Below are 25,349 nucleotides of genomic sequence, written 5' to 3' on the forward strand. Positions count from 1 at the left end.
GTGTACAAGAGAAACCATTCAAAAATGTGGCAAGTTTGTGGCTCACCTCCATTACAAACTAGCCACACTATGTAACCATTGTCATTATTTCCTTACCCTTTAATACCTGTTTAAAATGTATCACAAGAGTCAAATCTGGGCATCACTACTTTTCCTTTTCTGGCCCATGTCAGGAATGTTTTACCCGTTGCTTTACAGTGACTAAGGTTTTCACCATTTCTGAGGGGCAATACCTACAGTTAGTGGTATCTTCCTGTTTTTCACCCCCATTGCATTCTCCCAAGTTATATGTTAGATAAGATTTTGTCTCAGAAATTAGACGCAGCTCTATGTGGAAGTACATCAACAATACCATAACATTTATATTTGCTCCACCAGACCCTCATGCAATCATAATTCAGGCTGGCACATGATCTACATTCATTCCCACACAGAAGTTGCATGCTAACATCTATCTGTTGGTCCTGATTGCAGGTATGCAGAATCAGCGGCCAGATGGGCGTTGATGAAACCCTCCCGATCTGTTAACAGATTTTAGCAATCTGTTAATCATGGTTCCTATCAAGCTCATTGTGAGCAGGGAATTGTGCTATAAACATGCTTCTATTGTTACTGTGTGCCCAGATTTGCATGGTAGAACATTTGTTCCAAATCAGTGATTAGACCAATCCTGAACATCACATCATGAATTCATCCATTCAAAAAATTCCCCAGTATGCTTCTGATCTCTTTTTTTATTGAACACTCTAAACATCATACAAAGATTATACATCAGACAGTGCTGGAGATATTAAAATGTATCCTTCACAATTGACACAAGGCATGTTACACGTAACAGAACATCTCATACAAAATAACACTAAAAAAAAAAATGTTACGGCAGTGGAAAAAGGCATGTGTAACATCATGGAGGGCATATATGTATGACAGTTACTACACGAAACAAAGTCATCACATCTTATATGCATGATTTTATACAACCTTTTCTGCACTTAATATTTTTGTCATTCATACCTGCCAGCATCTGGATCAGCAAGAACCATCACATGCACACTATCACACTCTAAAATACTGTTAGACCTAAAGAAATGTGGTTCTTTACTCCCAGCATATATGTGAGCACAAATGTAAAGCATGTCAACGTACAATTATTTCAAGATTTTTTTAAAGATCATTTTGTGTTGCTGTATTCTAAACCCCTTCCAACCTAACAAAACAAAAACCACCAGTCTAGTGATTACGACGATCCTAGACTGGATGAGTTAGATGGGGAAGAAGAAACGCTGGGCATATATCCTATGCACACAGTGGTAGCATTCATGAATTGACTCTTAAAACACAGTTTGTGATGCACCTCCAATCTACAACCAGGACAATTTTGATAGACATTCTCTGAATATATGAAGAACAGCAACAAAACAGTTAATTCACATTTTCATAAACAGACACATATGCATATTTTTTCTCAGCTGCAGCTGCTTATATTTTTGGGGTTTATGCCAGATTTGAAATATATGTTATGGGCTTTTAATGCCCTTAAGATTTCTATCTCAGAAAATAAGAAATAATCCGCAGGCAAAATAAAAAAGTTCACAAATGAAACCAAAACAGGAAAAAATGTTTTGAATGACAGGTATTTTACAATACTTCATACAGAAAATTTATTCTCCTGGTCAAGATCAGACTTCCCCTGTCATTTATAGAAGAAGACTGCAGTGTGTCCTAGTACAACATTTTATCTGCCATTTGTTGCATCTAAAAACAACTGATCTTTGACATGTTCAGGGTTTCACATGACCGACTCCAAATTTCTACAAGAGGACTTGAAGTTAAGAAAAGCATGATTTTCAGTAAAACAAAAATACAGGAAAATGTGAAATACTTCCCTTACCCCAATACTGTCTTATCTAATACATTAAATTTGTTTCAGGTCCATTTTTCTGCTGCAAGGTATTTTAAATCATTCACAATACAAGATATTTTATTCACAATGGCGAATGTAACACATGCCACAAAACAAGCATTGTCTGCTTGGCAATAAGCATTAATAAGATTCTAGAATACTTTAACAATGCATATGAATCACAACAGTTGCTGTTTAAGTCTTTCCGCAGATGATGGCAAACTTCAATTTAAAAAAAAATCATTCATAAGAAGCATATCTCACTATGGGTGCAAAAAAACCCACACCAAACATCTGACACCAAGACAATTCGGAAGGAGGGAATTAAAGTGGTTGCTAGCTAAGGTTATCACATGGTCACTTTTACATCATGTTCGTTATTAAACACCCACCTGGAGCTCACTTTCTGCAGAAACATTTTAATTTAAGCTTATACAAATATTATATACGGTCAGGTTGAAAATACAAACTAGTGCTGCTGAGTAGGAACACTGCGAAGTATTATAAAGGGCTTTTTGGGTTTTTTTTTAGGAGTCAACTTTGCCAACACCCTTTTATTTGCAGTTAATGAAGCAACAATAAATGCTGTAGCACAATTTTGCTTCCTTCTTAGTATAAATCTTTCTTGGGGGGAAGTCTTTGATGGTATGAGAAAGAAGAAAAATAAACACTAAAAAAAAAAACAGAATAAAATGTATGATCAAGTCAACACTTTCTCTTCTAACTAATTAAATGATGATCCTGTCAGCATTTTCACTTCTGGCGAGAGGCTTGCATTTTCTTGACATAAGCTGCCACTAGGTGTCCAATCTTGCGGCTGTTGATTTCACCACTGTTACAGACCTGCATAAAAATGCCTCAGATTTTACATACAGCTTAAACTGCACTTAGTTTTATTTTACCATATGATAAAAAGCAGAATGAAAATTGTGGTAACAGAACATGGAAAATTTCCTCACAATTGCCCTTATCTACTACTCAAATTGAAAAGCTTATTTCCAACAAGATGCATCGTTTTTGCAAATGATCACTTTTGTACTTTCAGTCTAGTGATGCCATTTCTACAAAAGAACTTTCTAAATATAATATGATGGGAACCTTGACAGTACCTTAGGTACACACTTCCTGAGGATCTCTTTGTACTGGTCTTTACTGATCTGCTTACTGGCATAAAAGGGGCGGATAGCCACTTTCACTTCTTCTACAACCTGTTCCTGGAAATCCTGTATTAGACACATTATTCCAGAATTGTTTACTTCCTGCCACAATAGTTACAAAGTGAAGTTGTGTAATCAACAGACAGTAAGTATTTACATGCCTACACACTTTTTTTTTTAAATCTCCAGATCTCACAAAACTCTTCTGCAAAACCCAGTCTGCTACCCCAATCCTCAGTCATCTGTATTTTATGATACCACTCACATCCACTAAAAATAAAACACTTTAAGTTTGGTAAGACAGAAAGCTTTAACTGTGGTTGAAGTATTTTCAACTGCTTGTAAAAGATGCCAAGTTTCTTAATAGCCTCTTCACCTCTAAAAGTCTGATTACTGAATTTGTGTACAAGCTTTACCAACTCTCTCAAAAAAGTCTTCATTATGGCCTTTATCTAAACGACTTTGTTTTGTAGCTCAAGTGATGATCAACAAGCATTGACCTTTTTTTATCTGCCATGCACATTAAAACACTTACCTTTGTCTGGTCACCACTAGGGGGGACTGGTATGTCCAGTTGAACATCCTCAACATGAGCTTCCCCAGAGGTACCTTCTGCCATTGCTGACTCTGAAAAAGACTGTGCACTTCCTAGCTCCCCAAAGCCTGTGGACTGTGCCTGCTTGTAATTTCTCCATGGTTCCACAGGTGATGGAGTGGGAACTGGTCCTGTAGGTGTTGGTATAGATGAGATAGCTCCAACACCATAGCCTGATGCTGTCTGCAGGGGCATTGATGGGAAAGCATTGGCGCTCTGTGCTGTTGTGGGTCCCAGGCTGCCCAGGTGGTATATTGGCTGTGCAGTAGGAATGCCTGGAGTGCCTGCAGGACTAGCAGAATTGCCCATTCCTGTCAGCAAAGCTAGACTTTTCTTCAAGGAGTCAAAATCACCATTGCTCAGCAAGTTAATGCTGGAAGGTGGTGGAGGGGGCTGACTGAAATCTGGTGGAGGTTGACTGGCGGTCATCCAAGGAGGAAATCCAGCAGAGCTTGAAGGTGCCTGAGTCTGTCCAACATATGAACTCACAGGTGCCTGTCCCTGACCTGCAGGACTAATGAATGAGGTAGCTGATGTCTGATTGTACAGATCCTGATGGAGCTGATGTGACATCTGCTGCATTGGTAACTGTTTTGAAGGGAAGGTGTCCTGTTTATTGTATGCTGAGTCTCCAGCCAGACTGCTATGTGCTTCTCGATCTTGACTCACTTCTTGCTGACCCTGAACAGGGTCTGAATCAAATCGATTCTGACGATAGCTGCTGTCACCAAGCTTACTGTTGTTTCCTCTAGCATTCCAATCGCCTTGCCTACTACTACGAGCCATACCCCGATCTTCTCTGTAACCACCACCACCACCATCACGGTTTCGACTGTTTTCATAGCCACCCCTGCTGCTATCCCAACCATAGCCACGACCCCTTCGACCACCCTCCCCTCGTCGATCCAGGTCTTGACTGGCACGCCAGCCTGTACGAGCAAAACGATCACTGTCATCTGAGCTTATGCGTCGGCTGCCATAATCTTCTCTGCCCGGTTTGGGTGACCGTGACCGTCGTCTAGAACCTGCATCTCTGTCTCTGTTTTTACTACGGTCTCCATATCTATCTTGCCTGTCACTTTCTGCTCGCGATCTCCAACTTCTCTCTTCTCCCTTGACCTCATCTTCTCCAGCATCTTGCAGTCGTTTCTGTGACTTTTTTTCGGGTGATCGAGACCTCGATCTTGATCTTGAACGTCTTGATCTCCGACCTTCCCTTGATCTTGAACGTCTTCGACGGTCCCTTGAGCCACTGCGAGATCTATGTCTGCTTTCCCTGGGTCTGTCATCTCTATCACGACCTCTCTCTTCTCTGTCCTTGTCAAATGTCCTTTCTTGCGATTGAAACCTCTCTTGCTCAATTCCATACATCTGCAGGAGGTACCGTTCCTCCCTGCGCTGCCTGCTTAATGCATCCAACCGCTTGTCCAAGTCAGTCATATCAACTTTGTTCTTGTTAACACGCACATAGCATCCATGTACATATTCCATCATCTGGTTTGGTTTTGGATCATCTTCTGTAGCTGCTGAATCTGAAGTGGGGGTTTGAGCAAAGTCTGGATTTTGAGAAAGCTGGGACAGAAAACTGGCAAGAGTGAAAGGTGCTCCTACTCTCCCTTCACCTTCCTCCTCCTCATCAATCTCTTCTTCCTCCTTGTTTTGTGTTTCTGCATCTTCCTCTAGTTCCATATCATCTCCATGTGAAACATCCTCTTTATTACCCTTATCACTGACAGCAGAATGCATGTCATAGATAATTCCACTTTCTGAATCCATAATTTCCCCTTCCTCTGTGTCATTCTGGGAGAGAACATTGTCCATAGTTTGCGTTGTCCAAAGGGTATTTTTCTTTGCAGTATCCTCGTCACCAAAGGCTAGTACACTATTGTCATTTCTAGAGGAACATCCTTCAATGTCTGACACAGAGTTGTCATTTAGAACATTATCATTTGTAGTTGTAACTGGCTCCTGATTTGTATTTATGTCACAAGTTTTCACACTTTTTGCATCTGTCTCAGAGATCCTGTCTGAGGAGGAACTGGCTGGTCCAGCATCTAAAGTGGCATCAGACCATCTGCTAGCCTTTCTCTTCTTTTCTGGATAATCATTTTCTTTTGGAACAAGGTGGGGAGAATCTGTAATATGTGTGGGAATATTACACGACTTGTCATCCTCTGATCCTAAGGAAGCACTGGAAGATGACAAAGCCAAAGTAGGCTGTTCTGGCAGGGTACTGGAAGAAGCCACTTGTTCAGAGGTGGAGCTGGGCTGCTCACTGCTAGTAGCATTAACAGTAGGTGTGGTGTCCTGGGTGGAGGCATTTGGACTCTCACCTCCTGGTTCTCCTTCATCAGCAGGCTGGTCACTGAATGGCTGACTGTCAGGGTTGCTTTCAGCAGTGTCATGGTCCACATTAATGTATCCAGCAGTAGGTACAGTTGGGGGACTGGTACAGGTGGGCATCTTAACTGGCTTGGTGGCCTTTAGGGAACCTGAAAATATTCAATGCTTTCAGCATATTTTTTTTTTTATGCTCAGTTTTGAGAGAGAGTACAAGAGAGGTCTCTTCCACCACACACCCCCTTCCCTCCCCTTTCTTGTATGCTCAAACCATTGTATTTACTGTCCTGTTGTTTTGTCACTGCCAATTTATGAAAATTAAACTATTTACCTAATTCTGCATGAATCTAAACAAATCATTTTACACTTTCCATCTGTCTGGGTTGGTGCAAAACTGTCAGTCCATAAATGCTACTTCAGACTATATGTTGTGTCTATCCTGTTGCCAGTGATAATGTGAATATCCACTCACCATCTCTGCAGATGTGGACATGAGAACTATCCATATGTAGCAGACTTTGCTCCTGAAAGATGGAACCCAGCAGGTCAAAAGAGGCTGGTCCTGAGGCTAGCACTGGCACGCCTTCTGCAATTCTGGATGCTGGTATAGCTCTGTCAAGTCAGATTAAGAAACCACCAGATTTCAATTTTTTTTTTAAATCAGTCTGTAACACTAATGATGGCCTGATGACTTTTTACTTTTCTTCTTAAATTCTTAGTAAAAACAAATAAGCTCAGGTAACATTTAACTAAAAAAAAAAAAAAAAAGCAAAATGTAAATGTATGCTACATCTTAACAACATTAACTTCTTTATCGCCTCATCAGCTACAATTAATTACCTCTTGACATGTTCCTTTTTCATTATTAGTGATGCCAGCATGGCCTTGTCAGTATTTCTGATAACAGGATGCATTTGGGTGGCAGGAAACTCATCATCCACACTGCAGTAAAAAAAGCAAAGACTGCTAGTTGTTTTTAAGACAAAATAAACACATAAAAGGGTAAAAACATTTAAAGAAATGGAAAATATTCAAAACAAAAATGAAGTATTTTTAGGCTGTTACACTCATTTAAAATATGACGACTCTTAATAAAAATGTCACCAAAAAAATCTTCTTGCAGTCTGATCACTCTGCTATTAAAATAAGTTAGAAAGGTATTACACTTTGAGGGTTATTTTTTATTTTGGTCTTTCCTTTTTAACTTAAAATGTTAATTCATTTTGACATTCTTACTTTCACAACTTTAGAAGGTTACAACCTTAGAGGTACTTGGAAATGCACAAAGATGAAAATAGCCGAGCATGTTTGTACCCAGATACATCCATGCAATATCCTGTCATTTGGGATTTAAATGCTATGTGAAATTCAGGAACTGATGTAAATTTGGTACCATTTTAACCTCCAAATGGAAGAAATATTTCACATATTTTCTTAAAGCATGTCTAAATCTGAGAGCTCCAGTTATCAATACAAGGAATATATATACACACCATCCTAAACTGCATATACACAGGTAGCAAATTAGAATATTTCCTCCCTTTTTTTTCAGTTGTGGCCCTTAATCTCCTAATAGTTAGGTCACCTGTTAAAGTTAAAGAAGAAATAGCCTAAAGGACAAGTCTTGCGAGTCATACAGGTGCAGAACAATTTTAGCAAAATTACACAAAACAGAACTTACTCATGGAATTGTATAAGTTCATCCCTATCTCCTAAAATGGAGAGTCCTGCACTGAATGAATCACCACGGCGCACTTCTGTTCCACGGTCAGCCGGCCGACGTTGCAAAGGGATGGTTCGGCCTGGTGGGGGTTTGGATAGTCCCAGGCGTTCAGCTATTCGTCCCTTGATGGTCTGACTGAGAGGGATTGAGAAAGCTTGGCTCTGCAACACAGGATAACCCGCATGTAACACCTCAACAAAACTCAAGACTACGTATGGGACACATGAAAAGATTAAGGCAAGACAAAAAGAAGAACTGACAGAGAGGAAAAAGTGAAAAAAGGGATAGAAAAAGATAAGCAGATGGAATGTGAGAGAAGACAGAATCAAACAACATACACAGAAGTGGAGTGCAAAATTAAGGACACTCACTGTCAGGCTTGGTCCACGTCTTGCAGCACTTGTGGTTCTGCAGCTGACCTTTCTTTTCTTCGTTCCTTTCCTCCTTCTTGTCTTACCCTTCCTTTTCCTTGTTTTTCTCTTCTTCCCTTTTGGTGACGTTCCTGTTGTTGCACCTTTTTTTGTTGTTTTGCGTTTCTTTGTAGATTTGCGCTTCCTTGAACGCCTTCTCTTCCTTGTCTTACGAACTCCTGTTTTTTGTGGTGTTTTTCTACGCGTGGCTGATGTAGCTGAACCATGGTCAATCGTTTGTTCATCCTGCAAACAACTTATTCGTATCTTTAACAGTCACAGTGAACCTTGTCTGCTCAAAGCCACAACCATAAAATAGCCCCAGCTGTTTGAGAACAGCCTAAATGATGTTTTAAATAAACTGCCAATAAGCTTTTAAAAAAAATTACGACACTTTTGATTGATAGAAATCTGTGTTTAGAGTTAGTAACTGATAAAAACATTGAAATTTGTATGAACTTACAATGACTTTTTTCTAGGCTATAGCAGCAGTCTCTATGTGCCTTTGGCCAAGGCAAGAACCCTTTTTGTGGTGAAGTGTTGTTTACATAGTTGTTAATCGTTAAGAATGTGATGGCAACATCCCGAAATCGAATGAGTATGCATTCAAATATTTTCAAAACGTTTGCAGAAGTTAATATTACAAGTGCTAAGTTTTTCAAGGCAGTAGAACTGCAGCATAGTGACTTTTTTAAAATTTGCATTACCACAGGTTGTCCATGTGTTTTAATTTAAGGTCAGTCAAAGATATTTATTGCAGATAGCCTTATTGCATGTCGATATTAGCCACCCATGCAGTGGTTTCCTCCAACCTAAAACCCCCTAGAGTGGATAAGCCATTTTTCATCATGCACTACCCTTCCTATTGAGTGCCTTACTCTGAAAAGCAATATACAGCTGCAGCTTGGCAAGATAAAAACATGCTTTCGGGGACCATTCACTTATTAAAATCTTTGCTAAGGATTTTAGCATTTTCACATACATAAAATTATCTAATTTCATGACCTTATAATATATTTTTCTATAACAGTGAATGGCTTAAACACCAATCATGGAAGATGATATGTGAAGTTTTTCACAAAATATGCATTTTGCAACAGAAATCATATTGAAAAGCAGGAAAGTAAAACAAACTCAGTTTCACTGCAAAGTCCAAAAAATACACAACTAATATTGAAGTTAATTCCTCACCTCCCTATCTTATCTCTGAAGCTATATTATTAAAACACCTATTTTTAACAAATTTAGCATGTAGAAAAATATGAAATTTACATATGACTATACAATTCAGAAATACGCCACTAATTTCTAGTCTACAGCTGCATATTTTTTAATTTACAGTTGTTTTTTCTTTTCTTTCTTTTACAAAATCCCAAAAAAGGTCACAGATAACTTCATTCAGAAAGGAACTAGTACATTCAAACTCGGCTGAAGTATTATTACCTTCTATTAAGTATGTATGAATGCATCTCTGTCAATTATTAGCCAAGATAGAGAAGAAAGCTGAAGTTGACGTGAACTGTCTCCTCAATAAAACAGTTACTTATTTTAAAGTGTTTGTTTTAAAGAAATTTTTAGGTAAAAATTCTCACTTCTGATGACATTAGCTCAAGAGGTCTACGCTCATTCAAGCGAAAGATCTGGATTCGGTGACGCACTCGCTCACTAACACGTGTCCTTGCAATGCGTCGTCGATGTGCTCTGATAGGTACGTCTGTTTCACCTTGCTCTTTTGCCTCAGCATCAGCTGTGGTGATACAGGATAGCAAACAATAGCATTTAACGCAAGCACACACATGTAACAACATGCAGTATAAGCCGGCAAGTAGCCCCACACAGAGCATATCATTGCACTATAAGCTCACAACCATCCCCATTATGGTTAAAAATCATTTAAAAAACAGTGAAGCCATATGTTATCCCTCTATTTGCATTTGTGTTCAATGGCCCAGCCCAAATACTTCATAAAATACATGTATTCTTGCTAGCAACTGAAAAGTGTGCTTCAGTCTAAAGACATTGTTGATGTCAACAATTATGCATATAGAAGGCCAAAGCTATTCTGAAACTGTTATTTTATTTGAAATTGTGGTAATCAAAAATAGTGTACATACAGCCAGAAAATGTTACTGTGAAATAAATATGATTTTTTTTTTTACCAAAGTGATGGGTGACACCTAAAGCTTTGGTTTATTGTCAGATCAAGTTAATCTCAATTTTAAATACAGTATATTAAGCATTGCAGAACTGGATCTCATATAAGGTCACAAATGATAGGCCACATAAGACTGTCACAAGATTATTTGTCTTATAACCCAAATGTATTGGGTTATATGTACAGCCAGTCCTCGGGTTACCTCAGCCCAGAGTTACGATGTTTCGTGGTTACGACACATCTCCCATTTACTGTATAAAGCCTTGTTTCGCGTGGTTTTGCGTCGTAAACGTCGTAACGTGAACTTCGTGTTTGGTGTTATTATTAAACGTATATGTGTTTTTTGATAATTACTGTGTTAGGATAAGATAAGTGCTTACAGTATGTTATTTACGTACAGTATGTTCAGACTTACAACGAAAGTATATACACACTATTGCTTGCACTCCTCTGAGCACATATAGGATGATGTTAATTGCTTAGGTCCACTAAAACTGGGGTGCACCTGAGAATTATGCAACTGGTCATAACATTGTTAGCTCTTCTTTGGACATCCAAGTTGCACTGCTGGTTTTCTAGACTAAAATGATTGATCACTTTTTTAGTGTGTCAGAAGCTAGAGAGGAAGAAAGAATATATCACTGCATGAATATGAATAAAATATTGCAAGAAATGGATTTTGGGACAATTTTATAAGGTCTTCTGTTTTCTAAGCTATAACACTAAATGCAAACACATAAAATAAATACAGGGAACATACACTTTGATCCCAGGAACCTGCTTTTTAATTTATCTTTATTTTTCTAACAGCTAATCTACACAACATGCAGTTGTACATATTCATGCCCACGTGTGTGTTACCTGTGAAAGTGAGTGCACACATATACTTTTGCCTAATTTTCACAAAATTTCAGCTTTAATCTAATAACAAGAATACGATGAAAGGATCTTTGTAACATTAGTTTTCTAGATAAAATGGTACAATTTTTACATCATTTAACTGACTTCTGTCTTCAGTCAAAATATATTGGTATGTCAACAGCAGTGTTTGTAGCTGAATTTACATGTATTTTGATATATGTGGTCAGTGAAGCAGAGTACTGAATATATAGTTGCAAAGTTTAATAGAAGAATACTGTGTGTATAAACATCTAAATAATGTACAGTGTACACAGCAAAGCTGTCAAAAAAGTAAATGTTTTACTGTATATATTCTTGCCAAATTTTGTTGACTGCACTCATTTTGTATGCTGTTTTTGTGCCTACTATCTCCAAAAATCTGCTTTTTCTTGCGGAAGTTTATGTTGAGGTAAGTTTACTGTATTCTGTTTCTGTCATGGCCTTCGCAAAAAAGTATTATGAAATAAAGGTTAAAATAATAATACTGGTGGGAGTAGTTTAAGAAATTATTTAGCTTCAAATATTGCAACATAATTTATATCTCTCTGATCTTTCTCCACAAAGACTATGTGTCTAATGGAGCATGTGATTTACCTTGGCGATTGATTTCACTGCAGATTGGACAAAACCATTCTTCAACTGGCACATCTTCCAATGGTGGATTCAGACATTCACAATGATACCTGCAGTAGCATTAAACCATTCTGAGGGCTAAGTTTTGTGGAGCTAAATGCAGAATCTGAGACATCATGAAATGATGCACAGCTAGCTATAAATATAAGCATATAACAACCTGCAGACTTATGCACCTATTTTCTTTAGTTTGATTATTAAGATTATTTAATTTGGTCATTTCAAGTGTCTTTAAAAAAATGTATCCTATAAAAATGATTAAAATGTTCAATGCCTTCCTCTCCTATCAAGAAGCCTAAGAAATACACACAATAAGTAAATAAATTAGAAGTGTAACCAAAGAGTGTTATGACATTAGAATGTCCCTGCAACAAAGGGATGTAATCTGTAAAATGTATGCATAATATCAATACATCTTCAGTCACAGCATGGATCGCTTTTAAAATCTGGCTTTATGTTTAAGAGGTTTGAAACATAAATTTATCAAAGGAAAAAGAAAAAATCATATGCTTTAACGATAACAAAGTGACACATTCTTATATGACAGAAGATTATAGTTTTACTACGTCAAAATCATACCCATTGTCACATCCATCACAGAGTAGAAGACGATCTTCACGGTCGCTCTGGCCACACACCTCACAGGCTGTGGTATCTTCTTCATCTTCTAACATTTCTACATCATTCAAATGGTGGTCTTCCACACTAATCTGCAGTGCACAATCATAGTTTACCATCACATACTCTACCTCCATGGATTTGCATACACTGTGATAGGAGGCACTACACTCAGATAACATCTTAATAATGATTTTCACCACATTAAACAAAAAGTATCTGGGGTGGAGTTTGTAATTTATTAAATGTTCAAAAAAAGCACGTACTACGAAAATGAAAACATCAAATGTATATCATTAGGATGATGAGTTTACACTTTGTTTAAAATTAAATGCAATGTACTGGATTTGAAAACAGTGCCACAAAAACTCTACTCAAAGAACCATGATGGACTCACTCTCTTGAAGACCTTGTCTTCGCCTGGGTGACGCGCAAGAATGATATTAAATGGCTGTCGGTCAATGGGACATGTGTTAACATTCTGGAGGAAAAAAAATGGTAAAAAGGTAAAAACCCAAGATAAATTAACATGATTGCGTTATTTCAACAATTAATGACTAACACAGCAGCTTCATAAACTGATGTATGAGCAATTAAAAAAGATTACCAGAAACCACAAGAAAACTGGTTTAAAATGTGGTTTAAGCGATGAACAATTCCAAAATTTTTACTTCTGACATGAAAATGGTAAACATCTTAAAACAGAAGAGACTAAGCCAAAAACATCTACATTAGTCTGGACAACAAGACTTTCGGTCTGTCCTTGCAGTACAGTTTTTAAGTGTTCAATGTCACTGGTGCAATATATCTATTTATCTCTAAAGATGTCAGGAGTCAACACGTACCCGAGACCATTCCAAGAGGCATTCAAGGCAAAACTGATGGTCACATGACTCAGGTAAACCCACATCCTGCATTTTAAGTCGGTCCAGACAGATGGGGCAGGCAGGCAGCTCATCACTGTCACTGTCAATGTCAGCAGCCAAGAGCTCTTCCTCATCATCCTCTTCATCACCTTCATCACCATCCTCATCATCTTCGCTTTCTAAAAATGCAGGTTAAAAAAAAAAGTACATTCCTCGCAACTAGTTAAAGGCAGTCTAATATAATTTTCCTTTCTGAAAAGACTGGTTATATTTTTTCATGCCTTTTATGCAAAAAAATAATTAGGAAACATTAAGAGCAACAATAATGTGCACCAGACACAAATTTTCTGACTGGCTGAAAACATCAATGAATGGTCCTGTGATAGCATCTCTCTTGTGCAACTATCAACTTTTAAAGATGACCGCCAAAAATTGTCAAAAGTCTCGTGAAGATTGAAATTCTTTTCAGCTAAAAAAAACACTTGGAATATACAACATAATTCCCTATTGTACTGCAACAGACATGGAATTCAAATAGTACTTTCTTCTAGTAATTTTAGCATTTTATTAAAAAAACAGAACAAAAATTAATATTAAAATTGACATCTGATAGCTGAACATATGCCAAAGGGCACTTAACATAGCTAATGAAAGGACCCATACATGTACAAAAAAAATTATTCTGAAGGATACTGTGGTGTCTTCTTTTGTTATCAATTCCTGCACCAAAACTGCACTCTAGCAGTCTAACCGTTCTTAGCTTTACATTTAATTTCAAGTGATCTATGTTCACACACATTTAATGTCAGCTGTGTCCATACATTTTAACACAACTTGCTGCCATGAGAGAACTATATACCTGTCAACTTTTACAGACTTCTGAAGAAAGTACAAAAGCTAGGATGTCAAACAAATCTTTACATGTGGTATTTACATCAGTGAAGAGATTCGCAACTCTGATATTCTTCAGATCCAAACTGAACAGGTGGAAACTTATTCTCATACAATGACATACTTTTGTGTGTTGTATTATGTAACCATGATTATTTAGAAAGGCCCAATTTCTTGTACATTTTTAAAGTGCCTTCTCAAGATGGAATAAGTTAGGAACAGTTGATTTCCACATATTTTGGACTTTATTTGTATACTTGATTTAGTTCCCCATCACTTTTTGTTATTTTCTTATGACTTATTTTGGTGTGAAAATGAAATAATTTTATGCATTTATGAGTTTCTGTATGCCAATATGATAATGTCCAGTATTGATTTTCACTATTACTCAGCCCGCAAAGATGTGAAAATTACATGCCAGGTGCAATCCCTACATAGCTTTCACCAAACACTCATGCAGCATGCTTGGAATCAACAAATAAAAGATACGCTAGTGATCACCAACCATCATCATCGTCCTCTTCCTCTTCTTCATCCTCCTCCTCCTCTTCACTGTCATCTTCCTCCTCCTCTAGTTCATCATCTGTCAGCTCTCTCTCATCCTCGGGTGTCATTGATGGACCTCCTGTTCTATCTGGAAAAAAACATTATTTTTACGTTTAGTTACTATGATCTCCTCTTTATGAGGTCTGATGGTGAAACGGTTAGCGCCTGTCACCAATACAGTGAGGTGAGCTCTGTAAAATATCATTGATAGATAATAATTACTTCTACACCTAAACAATGACCATGTTTACACTAAATATTCCTAGACATACCTGCTCCAAAGTTATCTCTTTCTTCTACCATTTGTGTATTTGTAACTTGGTCTTGGTCTGCTGTTTACACCAATCTCTTTTTCCTGGGATAGCCGTCAACGTTGCTGTTATCTGAAATAACCATAATGAAAAGGAAGGTGAAAGCAGTCTCCAGCCATTCTGGTAAAAGTTACAAGAAAGTGCTAGGTGTGCTGAAGAATAATGACTCAGCTACATATCAAAGAAAAAGTTTCCGTCTTAACCAAAAAGATTTGAATGAGGGAGGCACAAACACAATTTCTTGAAGATGCTCATAGTAGCAGAAGTCTACTCTTGTAACTGAACATAAAAAAAAAAACTTACAGAAATAAATACCTTTACTGTCACTGCAAGGGCGACTTTAACACATTATCTCGTCTAACATCTAAAGTGCAGTCACATCTCAATATGGCCATAGCAGTCTGTCTCACAATACTCAATACTTCAATTCCCAGAGGTGTAAGAACTGTAACTGCCAGAACTTCACCAACATTGTAGAATATATTTAGCATCGTCTTTATAGGAGGATCCTATTCAGACCTAAGCTTTCATCTTCTCAAATGAACATGACAGCAATAAATGTGTAGATTTCTGTTTGGAAAATAGCAGACACAAACAAGCACTGATATGCAGGTTATATATGGTGTGTTGTGGCCCTATGCTCCTCGAGGAGTAACAAGAATAAACTTAACCCCATGGTGTGTGGGTAAGAAGTAAACCAGATTGTAGGCAGAATATTTTGGCCAATCACTGCCAGTTATACAGTACACCAAACCTTTCTAGAACAAAAGAACTCAGTTTAAAAAAAAAAATTCTTGGATATAATACTTTTTTCAAATAATTATGGTTTATGAACATAGTCTCAAGTTTACAGTGATATTAAACAAAGTAGATATACAGAAGTTTGCATCAATTTAAAAAAACTGCTGAGCTGAACCATGTGGCTTACTAATCCCTACCTGTTCTCTGCAAAGAAAAATGTCCGCACAGTACAATTTAGTACAGCCCTTTTACTCTTGTAACACATGCTAAGAATAAGAATGCAAAGTCATACACACATGCAGTTCATCATACACCAGGAATGAAAACTCCAGCAAATCAAAGACTGTACAAGATGTTTTAATGTTGACGCAAGATGAAAGAAATGAGTTTGAATAAACACAAAATAGTAACAAAATGTTGAACATCTTGCTAAACATCAAAGAATGCAACTACACTGTTGCAGAGTCAAACACATGCGCAAGCGCATGTGCACACACACACACATGCACGCACAAATATGCATATATTGCTGGGACAGTTGTAAGATCATCTTTCACTATACCATGTAGTAGAGCTGCAGCCAAAACCATATGATCATAGTATCTTAATTAAAAGGCTTTTATTATTACATTAATAACACACTGGAAAAAATACATTTTCAACATTTGTTTAATCAGTGGATGGAGATGTGCCTGGCATAAGTCTTTACATTAGAATCCTATACATCCCCAAAAATATACAGGTACTTGGGGGCCATTCAACGTCTGCCAAGATTTTTGTGTCCGCACACTATTTTACCTTCACTTTGTTGGATTTTCTGTCAGTCTGTTTTCTACCATTTTGAGACTTATTTTGTGCTAAATGTGGCAGACTGAGAGAAAACTGTCAGTGTATCTTTACTAGCAACTAATTTTTGTCAGTCTTGCTAACTAGCACTCTATTTCCAAATCCCCTCCATGCACAAACAATTGCACTTACACACACTCATATATTATAAAACTTTTCACGACTGTATTTCACAAGGTAGCATGATTGTTTTACAAGCAGACACATCAGAATAATTATATGTTTGGTCAAGCACTGAAATTTGGTTATTTCTAAGTACTGCTTTCACTGGTTGCTTTTGTCTCATGTGCTTTCACATCTGCTTCACCATGGACATCACATTCATTTCAAAAACCCCGTGAAAGGAAAGTGAAGTAGATCTTCAGTCTAAGCATGACAGTGAATCGTAGCAGTTGAACACTGAGTTTTGTCTGCACTAATCAAAACATGGGAACAACACATAATCTAAGAAGTTTTCCTGGGAGTAATCACCTTCAATTGCTCTTTCACTGAAATTTCAGTCACAGAACACTGAAGGTGGAACCCATCTGAACCAGCTTTACAGAAACAGGCAGAGACATATTTCATTTTATGTTCAACAGACTGCCATTTTAGCAACAACTCCAGCTTGAACACATGATTAGAAACATTATCTCTGCGACTTTATGCGCTCTCCATTAGCTTTCATTTTGTCTTTTGATGGCTTGTCCTTTTTGCCTTTACGCATTTTCTTGAACTTTGTTACATAAGCTTCAACAAGCTGCTGTATTTTTTGTGGGTTGATATCTCCACTTTTGCTGTGGCATACCTGGGGACACACACAAAGCTTTTAAGTAACAAAATAAAAAAAAATATTTAAAAATATATAAAATAATTCTTGTTTCACACACAGCTGCATCAAGTTAAATCTCTTCTGAAAAGATGTTTAAATTCTGTAGAAGCAACATAATGACTTCTTCCATTTATTACCTAGATGACATCCCTCCCTGAACATAATGTGCAAGAAACTTTAGTATTTAATTTTCTTTTCTATGGATGGATCATTGTCTTACCTTTGGTACACACTTCCGAAGAATTTCCTTGTACTCATCTTTGCTTATTTTCTTGTGGCTGTAGAATGGCCTGATAGCCTGTTTTACTTCATCAACCACACGCTCCTGCAGGTGGAGTTTTTTGAGATACTGCAAAGATACCATAAACATAAGATGTAACTGATAAAACACTTTAGTTTGCACAGATGTTGTAGGTCAAATTGCCATTATTTTTGTATCATTTTTAAGATATGACACTGTAACTACATGTGCAATCTATTTTATAGACCTGTGCAGAAAGGCACATCTTAAAACATTTACCTTCTCCTTGTTGGTCAGGTCAACAGCAGAAGTAGGAACATCATCCCCAGCCTGAGATGTCAGTTTCTTTATGACGCTGCTCAGTGCCTTTAAATCTATGGCTGCCAGAGGTTTGGAGTTGTTGACCTCACTATGGCCATGTGCAGGTTCTGTGTCTTGGTCTGGGGGTGTAGGAAGTTCCAACTCACACTCATCCTCCAGAGGAGACATATCCATGTCAATGACCTCTGTAGAATCCTCTGGATCATCAGGTGCCACATCCATGATCTGAACTGCTGACAGGCTGTTTTTGTTGTCAGCTTTTCCTGCAGGTCCTGGAGGCAAGGGTACTTTAAAAACAGATGGCAACAGCTTGCTTCTAGATATGCTATCTTCTTGCCTGGTGGAAATTTCTGAATCCTTCAAGCCTGCAAGATTTTTACAAGCCAACAGTTCTGGCAAAGGGAGATCAAACTTCTTTCCTGCCATCTCCTCTTCCTGGAGTCCAGCCTCCATCTGATGTGACAGAGAGTGTTGATGAGACAGTGGATGTGGCTGAGATGGAGGATGTGGCAACAAGTGAAGAGCCTGGGGAGGAATAGGAGGTGCTGGCATGGGTGCAATGTCTGATAGGGATGTGTGAACTGATGCAGGGAACTGTCCAATTGTTGGGGGAGGTCCTTCCAGAGGCAGAGTTTCAAATCCTCCATTTAACTGTGGAGCATATCCTCTGGGAGGAGGAGGTGGAGGTGCTGGAGGAAGGCGTTGACCAAACTGATTCTGAAGTGAAATGATGCCAGGTCCCCCAACCTGCCACTGGAAGCGTGGGGGCAAAGGTGGAGCAGGCATCTGGGAAGAAAAGCGGGGATAAGGTGGACGGCTGACAATAACAGGATTGACAAGGAGGTGACGATGAGGGCCAAATGTCACAGCAGGAAGAGGTACACTTTGTGAAGGTGGTTGTAATATCCCTCCTTCCCTGAGAAACTGCCCTGCTAGTCCACCCATCATGTCAAGCTGGGGAGGTGGGAGGGCATGAGCCTCTCCACTGGCAAACAAAGCCTCTCTCTCAAGTTCTTCATCTGTTGGATGAGCAGGATCGTAAACACTTTCTTCAAGCTTGCCACCACGTACAGGTGTTGGTAAAAGACCTTCACCCGAACCAGGTTTTGGCAGAGGCCCTTCCAGAGACACTGACCTAGGCAACAACCCTTCACCACTCGTTACAGTCTGTACTTGTTGAGAAGCATCCTCAGTCTTTTCTGGCACAATTATGTCTGAAGGCTCCTCCTCACCTTTCTCAATAAGACCACTAGCTGAATCCTCAGTACTATCAGCTGGCTCATCAACTGCAGGCGATTCCACTTCTTGTTCTACATCAACTATTTCTAACTTTCCTTTCTCCTCTTCATCATCTGTCTCGTCCTCTTGTGCCTCTGGCACAGGTTCAGGGACAGGGGATGCTACTGGAGAAGGAGTTTCTGATGGGTCTTTGGCATGGGTATCACTTGGGCTCCAGGTCACAGCCTGCCTCTTGGCTGGGACTGGTGCCTCATCTGGTTTGCTATCACTGTGGTGACGAGAGTGACGCTTTCGGCGAGTTATTTCTACAATATCAACATCAGATTCTTCGTCATCATTAAGATTTTCTTTATTCCAACCCTCTCTGTCAACTGAAAGTGGACTGCGTGAATGAGAATCAGATGGGCTTCTACGTGATCGACGTTCACGGCTTTTGTCCTTGCGTTTCTTTTTATGGGATTGTCTTTCTCTGTCTCCAGATCTCTCCCTGCCCCTTGATCTGCGATTGCGGTGATGTGATCGATCCCTTGAATGTGACCTAGACCTAGACCTTGACCTTCTACTTCGCCGTCTTTCTCGTGATCTGCTTCTCCTCTCGTGAGAGCGACTATGTGACCGATGACGTCGTCTTCGGGAGCGATCAGATTCAGACCGCCTTCCTGAATCTGACCGCCGATCTGACTCACTTCTGCCCTGTGACTCTCTGTCTCTATAAGACTCTTTGTCCCTGTACGAATCTTTGTCTTTGTACAAATCTCTGTATGAATCTTTGTCTTTGTATGAGTCTTTGTATGTATCCTTCTCTCTATATGTATCTTTCTCTCTGTATGAGTCTTTAGAAGAATCCTTTTCTCTATGAGGCTCTTTGTCTCTGTGTACATCCTTATCTCTATATGAGTCTTTACCTCTAAATGAGTCTTTTTCTCTGTAAGAGTCTTTGTGAGACTCTCTATATGAGTCTTTGTCTCTATGCGAATCTCTCTCATGGCGAGACTCTCGTCGCCTTTCCTCTTTTCGACGTCGGTCAGGGTCATCTCGGTGCCGCCCTTCCTCTCTAATAACAATGCGCAAGTCTGCCCCATCCTGTTCTACTGTTCGTTTCTTTTTTGGTATACGTGGCAACTCTGAGATAGGCATTTTGGGTATTTGGTTGATGTCATCATCCTCATCATCTTCAACAATAAGCATATCAATGGGTTCTGTTTCTGCAGGTGGCTCAATTATCTGCACATCTTCATCACTCTCATACTTAGGTTCTGCCTTAACAGCCTGTACAACTCTTGAGTCACCTTCTTCCCCCTCTTCAGTGTCTCTCCTCTCAATGACTCGAGTCACACCCAGGCATCTAGCTCCTGAGATGCTATGCTCTGTAGCTGAGCTCCTAGCATCTTCTATGTCCTCCTCAGATAGTAAATGTGAGACCCTGTTATCTTCTGACATCCTTGTGTCAGAAGGGTACTTTTCCTGAACACACAGATCTGCTTGTTCCTTTTCATCAAAGTCAGGCGGTGTCTCTGCAATGCCAATGCGATCATCACTACCATGAGCCTTTCTGGAGTCTTTATCAGAATCTTTCCTTTTTGAAACATCTTCCCTTTGACTATTTTTAGCAACACTTTCACCATGTCCTGCTGCTACTGGTCCTGTAGGATGTAACTTCTCTTCCTTGCTTAAATTTTCTCTTTCAGCCATATATTGTTCCTCTTCTCTACATTCTAGGTGCTCAGCAGGTGACAAAAGCAGGACATCTTGTGACTGTTTCTGACCTGTGGCAAATAAGTAGAATATAAGTACAGACCTTGACCTCAAAGTGAATTAACAATGACACCCTACAATGCAAGGTTTTCAAAACTACTCTTCAACTGTAAGACAATCTTATTTGTACAATCTGGGATATATTATAATATCATAACCTTTATAAGTTATAATTTTATTATAGCTTAGCAGCTTCCAATTTTCAGAAAACTTTTAAGCTCATAACATTCTGCTGCCTTTCAAGACACTTGACATAGTTAAATATGTAATAACAAGACTCACTGTGTTCTGGCACTGGGCTGGATTCAGGACCAAGCTCAGTGTGTTTTTCAATGCGGTCCCTTCTACAATTTTCTTGCTGATCGCCTGCCTTCTCCTTTTTCTGTATACCCCGATCTTCCTCTTCCCCCTCCTCAGAAGCATTGTCTGGAGGACACAAATTGTCTAAAAATGTATCACTCATTTCAAAACTTCCCCTTGATTCTTGACTAGCTTGGCTAGGGCCCAGTTCTTGGGGGCTGTCGACATTGTGGTCACTCACAGGTAATGCATCATGATCAATTTTGTAGTCTTTACTGTCACCATCATCATGGCTGACTGAACCATGGTTGAGTGCATGGTCTGCATGGCTGCCACCTGATGTGTCACTATGGCAGCCATAGTCAGTGGGGAAGCTGGCGCCACTGGAGTGCTGGCTGCCAGATGCCGAGGTATTGTGTCTGTGGTCGATGTCCTGAAAACTATCATCACTCTCTTCATCCCCTGTTGGGTGAGTTGGGGAGTACCGACTGTCCTGGCCATTCTCACTCCTGTGACAAGAATTGGCACCATCATCCTGTTCCACACGGGGTGAAGACTCTGATGAGCCAGCCTCCAGATCTATCTCCATACCCATCTCCTCTGAGGAGCTAGGGTACTCTGGGCTACTTTCCATCATCACTTTTCTAGTACTTTTCCCCTTCTTTGATAACTGTTACATCTTGTTCAGGTCTTGAGCCAGTCTTAGGAAAATCTTTTTACGATCTTGCCTGGCTGCTGCTGAGTGACAAGCAGCTACCCTTGGCAGTATCTGTAATGAAAGTAGTAATTTGCTTAAACTTAGTCTTCAGTGTTGTGTATACTAGTTCTTTTTTGTGGATTAATCAGTTTTTATTTTACTATGCATGTGAACTTCTCTAAAACATCTTTATATCAAGATTTTATCATATGCGATGATTGCTCACTGCCTGTTTCAAAATGTCAGTAATAACTGATAAAATGAAATGATAAAAACTTAGTGGATAAAATTTCCCTAGCCTATTAAAATACAACGCAAGGAATGAATTCAAAAGTCTTATGTCTTCAAACTGGTTTAATACCAATGCAAACTTACTTTTGGCCTAAAATACTAGCATACAAAAAATGTTATGGCTACACTAGTGAAAACAAGTGCTTCCCATTTAACAGTCCATTTTAATTAGGTAAGTTATAGGCAGTGCAAGCTAGTGATTTTGAAACTGTCATTTCCTTATGTTTGACATATGGGAGAAAGGGAGAACTGGGCAAGCAGGTAATATGAGGGGGAAAGAGGGTAAGATGTAATGCATATTAGCACATTTTGTCGTATGTATACAACTAGTTATCTTCAACTGTACTTTTTCTCCTCAGTAGTGAGCATTTTACTATTTTCCTCATGATATTGATGCATTAAATTTTGAAAATAATGCAAAGCAACTACAATTTCTAGTACTTAATATGCTCAGTAGTAAGGAAATACTGGCAAAAATACATTACTATTTTTCACATACTAAGCTATGATCTATTACTTTACATACTTATGAGATTTAGAGACTGGTGTCTTTCTGCGCATTTCAACTATATATCCCATTATAAGAATGACAAATTTGGGAAAAAAAAATATTAAAGATTGGCATTTATTGTGGAAAACAGAAACCAGACCACCACAATCTTTGAATGAAACAATTTTCTCCAATTTTAAAAAAGGCACTTTACAGCCATTATAAGTGTAAAATGGGAGGAACCTTTAGGCAATACTATGCATTAAAGACAGAACAGTATTTGAATGATACCCATCAAAGCAATTTTTATATGTTTTCTTGTTTACACCCATTAGAAGTCTTTAACGTTTCTATAGCTCTTATTGACATTAATTCATCTCCTATTAGTTCTTTTATATATGCTTTCATTAAAGGATACTTACAGTTAATTTTGTACAATTTTTTTTTTGCTTTAATTTTTTGTTTTGTTGGGTGCGTGAGTAATCCAATGTTAGCACTTCCATTTATTCCAGAGAATGCTGACGAACCTTGATATTCTTTAAAAGAACTTTAAACGATAAATGAAAGAAATTAAAGAATCATCAACTGTTCAATGGTGCAATAAACAGCATCTCCCTACTGATAGTTCTGAGCTGTATTTAAGGCATGACTTTATTTCATCTTACACTTTATTACCACCATATAAATCTCCAACTTTAATTGCTTAAAAGAATTGTCCTTTTTAACATAAATGCTTTCAAAGCTTTATTATGCTAAAATAGCACTAGCAATAGACAGTTTTTGACAAGATTCTTTCATCTTTGACATAGCTATCAAGTGGAGTTTAATGTTTCGACAATATGGTGATCAATGACCTTGAAGAAAATGGCCACAATCCCTTAACAGCTAAACAAGGAAACTCTGTGTATATGTACCTCTATTTGACCTTTTTTTAAAATGTGTATAAATGTTGTTGACTTAAAAAATTCTTCTCCCCACCCATCTCATCAAAGCAGGCAGTGAACAAACACTTCATATCAATGACTTTCAGATGTAAGCTATAAAATGCTTGCAGACATTACAAATGTGTCAAGACAAAAGTTCAGCACAGTGTGCAATGCAAGTATTACATATCAAACATGGATTACATCAGCATGATAGCAGTCTTGATAACAAAATGTAAAAAACACTCTGACAGTTACGAAAAAGAAAGATAAAGTGGCTATTACTTACTAGTTTGCTCTAGACTTTTCTTGGAAATGGCCAATCTTTCTGGTAGAAAAAAAAAGTGAAATTTGACTTCTTTGGCTGCATCAAAAAGACGGAAGGGTTGTTGGACCTACTTTCGTCTGTTGAAAGCTGAAACGGTACAGGAGGCTTCAATGTCCAAACGAGTCTGGAAGGGGCCATGATGGCCGATGCATCACAATGGCACGTGGCCACATTAGGCTGGGCATGCTAGCCGCACTTCCATTCGTTTGAACACCCCAGCCTCTGAAATTGAATCAACCAAGCACGAAGTACAAGTACTGAGTAAGAAACAGTACTGTAAGGCTGCAAACCTGATTTCATGTCTCTAAAGCAGACATAGTATATTGTAAGAGCCACCTTAATCTTTCTTGTAACATTTGAACCAAAGAACAACAAAAGGGAAAAAAAAAACCCAAAGCTAATGCATACAAGTAAACATCACAAAGGATTTAGATACATATCAAAAATTACTTAATAATGTAACATGTACAGAAAAGAATCCAGAAAAGTCATTATATACACTAATAAAAACTGACTCTCAGCACACAAAATAAAGATGTGTAAGAAATGGCAGGTGAGAGCAGTTTTATATTGTCATCGTTACTGTTGACAAGCACTTTTGCATACTTCTGCTTCCATGTAGTGGGTAATCTGCATTCTTGATCATGTTGAATGGCCAAAGAACATACATGGTTACAAGTGAGATCTAAATTTCCCATGTTGACTTCCTTGTTGATTGGACCAGTGTAATGTCCACCCAATTCTGGAAATGGTAAACCTCATAGGAAAAAACCCACTACCATTGCAACGAACTGCTAAAGAATGAACATACAATTCTAAAATCAGTGAGTTTTGTATCCAGAGTTCATGGGGCTATGCTGTAACTGTAACATTCCACAGACAAAAGCAGCCTTTATATGGGAGCACAATGCCCTAAATGACCACCTCAAAAACATCAGGGAGGAAAAAAAAAACAGGATGAGGCTTTCTGAGTTTAGCCAAATAACTCAGAAGCAGAGTTGTAACATGAAACCAAGAAATAAGGCCAGTAATCACAGAATGTTGTGAAATGGCATATTATTTGCAGTGGCAACTTGTGAATCATTTGTCTCTAAGCATTAGATAGTGCAATAACAATGAAGTGGTAGCAGAGTTGACAGCTTTTCTTTGCCTTTAAACATTTGGTCAGTCACAGCAGTGTCTCCTTACACCTCTGTGGAAGATCAGCTGGTACACACCCTGTCTACCTGTCTTTAACACTCTAGCTCCACCTTTGTGCCTACAGTGGATATGACACAGCTATAGTGACATTTATTGTGCAATAAACATCAACACCTAC

At 38.5% G+C, this 25,349-nt stretch overlaps 2 protein-coding genes across 2 annotated transcripts in view; both read right to left on the bottom strand.

Annotated features, from left to right (window-relative positions):
- Positions 1–716: 716 nt before the first annotated feature.
- The window catches only part of LOC112560589 (PHD and RING finger domain-containing protein 1-like), a 28,160-nt gene continuing 3,527 nt past the window's right edge, over positions 717–25,349 (bottom strand). The window contains exons 2-15 of the mRNA XM_025232522.1: positions 15,010–15,120; positions 14,697–14,825; positions 13,280–13,479; positions 12,832–12,915; positions 12,396–12,526; positions 11,778–11,866; positions 9,721–9,875; positions 8,090–8,374; positions 7,677–7,879; positions 6,836–6,937; positions 6,468–6,607; positions 3,596–6,147; positions 3,013–3,126; positions 717–2,746 (exon numbers count right to left, since the gene is read on the bottom strand). Of these exons, the coding sequence (XP_025088307.1) occupies positions 2,657–2,746; positions 3,013–3,126; positions 3,596–6,147; positions 6,468–6,607; positions 6,836–6,937; positions 7,677–7,879; positions 8,090–8,374; positions 9,721–9,875; positions 11,778–11,866; positions 12,396–12,526; positions 12,832–12,915; positions 13,280–13,479; positions 14,697–14,825; positions 15,010–15,040 (4,305 nt within the window). The 5' untranslated portion in view covers positions 15,041–15,120 and the 3' untranslated portion in view covers positions 717–2,656. The remainder of the gene's footprint in view (positions 2,747–3,012; positions 3,127–3,595; positions 6,148–6,467; positions 6,608–6,835; positions 6,938–7,676; positions 7,880–8,089; positions 8,375–9,720; positions 9,876–11,777; positions 11,867–12,395; positions 12,527–12,831; positions 12,916–13,279; positions 13,480–14,696; positions 14,826–15,009; positions 15,121–25,349) is intronic.
- LOC112560590 (zinc finger CCCH domain-containing protein 13-like) lies at positions 16,131–24,235 on the bottom strand. Its single transcript, XM_025232523.1, has 5 exons — positions 23,993–24,235; positions 21,285–22,071; positions 17,967–21,013; positions 17,667–17,795; positions 16,131–17,422 (listed from the first exon to the last, which is right to left on the bottom strand). The coding sequence occupies exons 2-5, from the start codon at positions 21,937–21,939 to the stop codon at positions 17,264–17,266; spliced, it is 3,990 nt and encodes a 1,329-aa protein (XP_025088308.1). The 5' UTR covers positions 21,940–22,071; positions 23,993–24,235; the 3' UTR covers positions 16,131–17,263.

The sequence above is a fragment of the Pomacea canaliculata genome, linkage group LG3 (genome assembly GCF_003073045.1).
Source record: "Pomacea canaliculata isolate SZHN2017 linkage group LG3, ASM307304v1, whole genome shotgun sequence".
NCBI lineage: Eukaryota > Metazoa > Mollusca > Gastropoda > Architaenioglossa > Ampullariidae > Pomacea > Pomacea canaliculata.

Excerpts from the sequence above, each read along its gene's own strand:
- LOC112560590 (XM_025232523.1), bottom strand. The coding sequence starts at position 21,939 with ATGATGGAAAGTAGCCCAGAGTACCCTAGCTCCTCAGAGGAGATGGGT. Across the intron at positions 17,796-17,966 it reads ACCTGACCAACAAGGAGAAG|TATCTCAAAAAACTCCACCT; the intron begins GTAAATGTTTTA and ends GTATCTTTGCAG. Across the intron at positions 17,423-17,666 it reads TTCGGAAGTGTGTACCAAAG|GTATGCCACAGCAAAAGTGG; the intron begins GTAAGACAATGA and ends GTGTGTCCCCAG.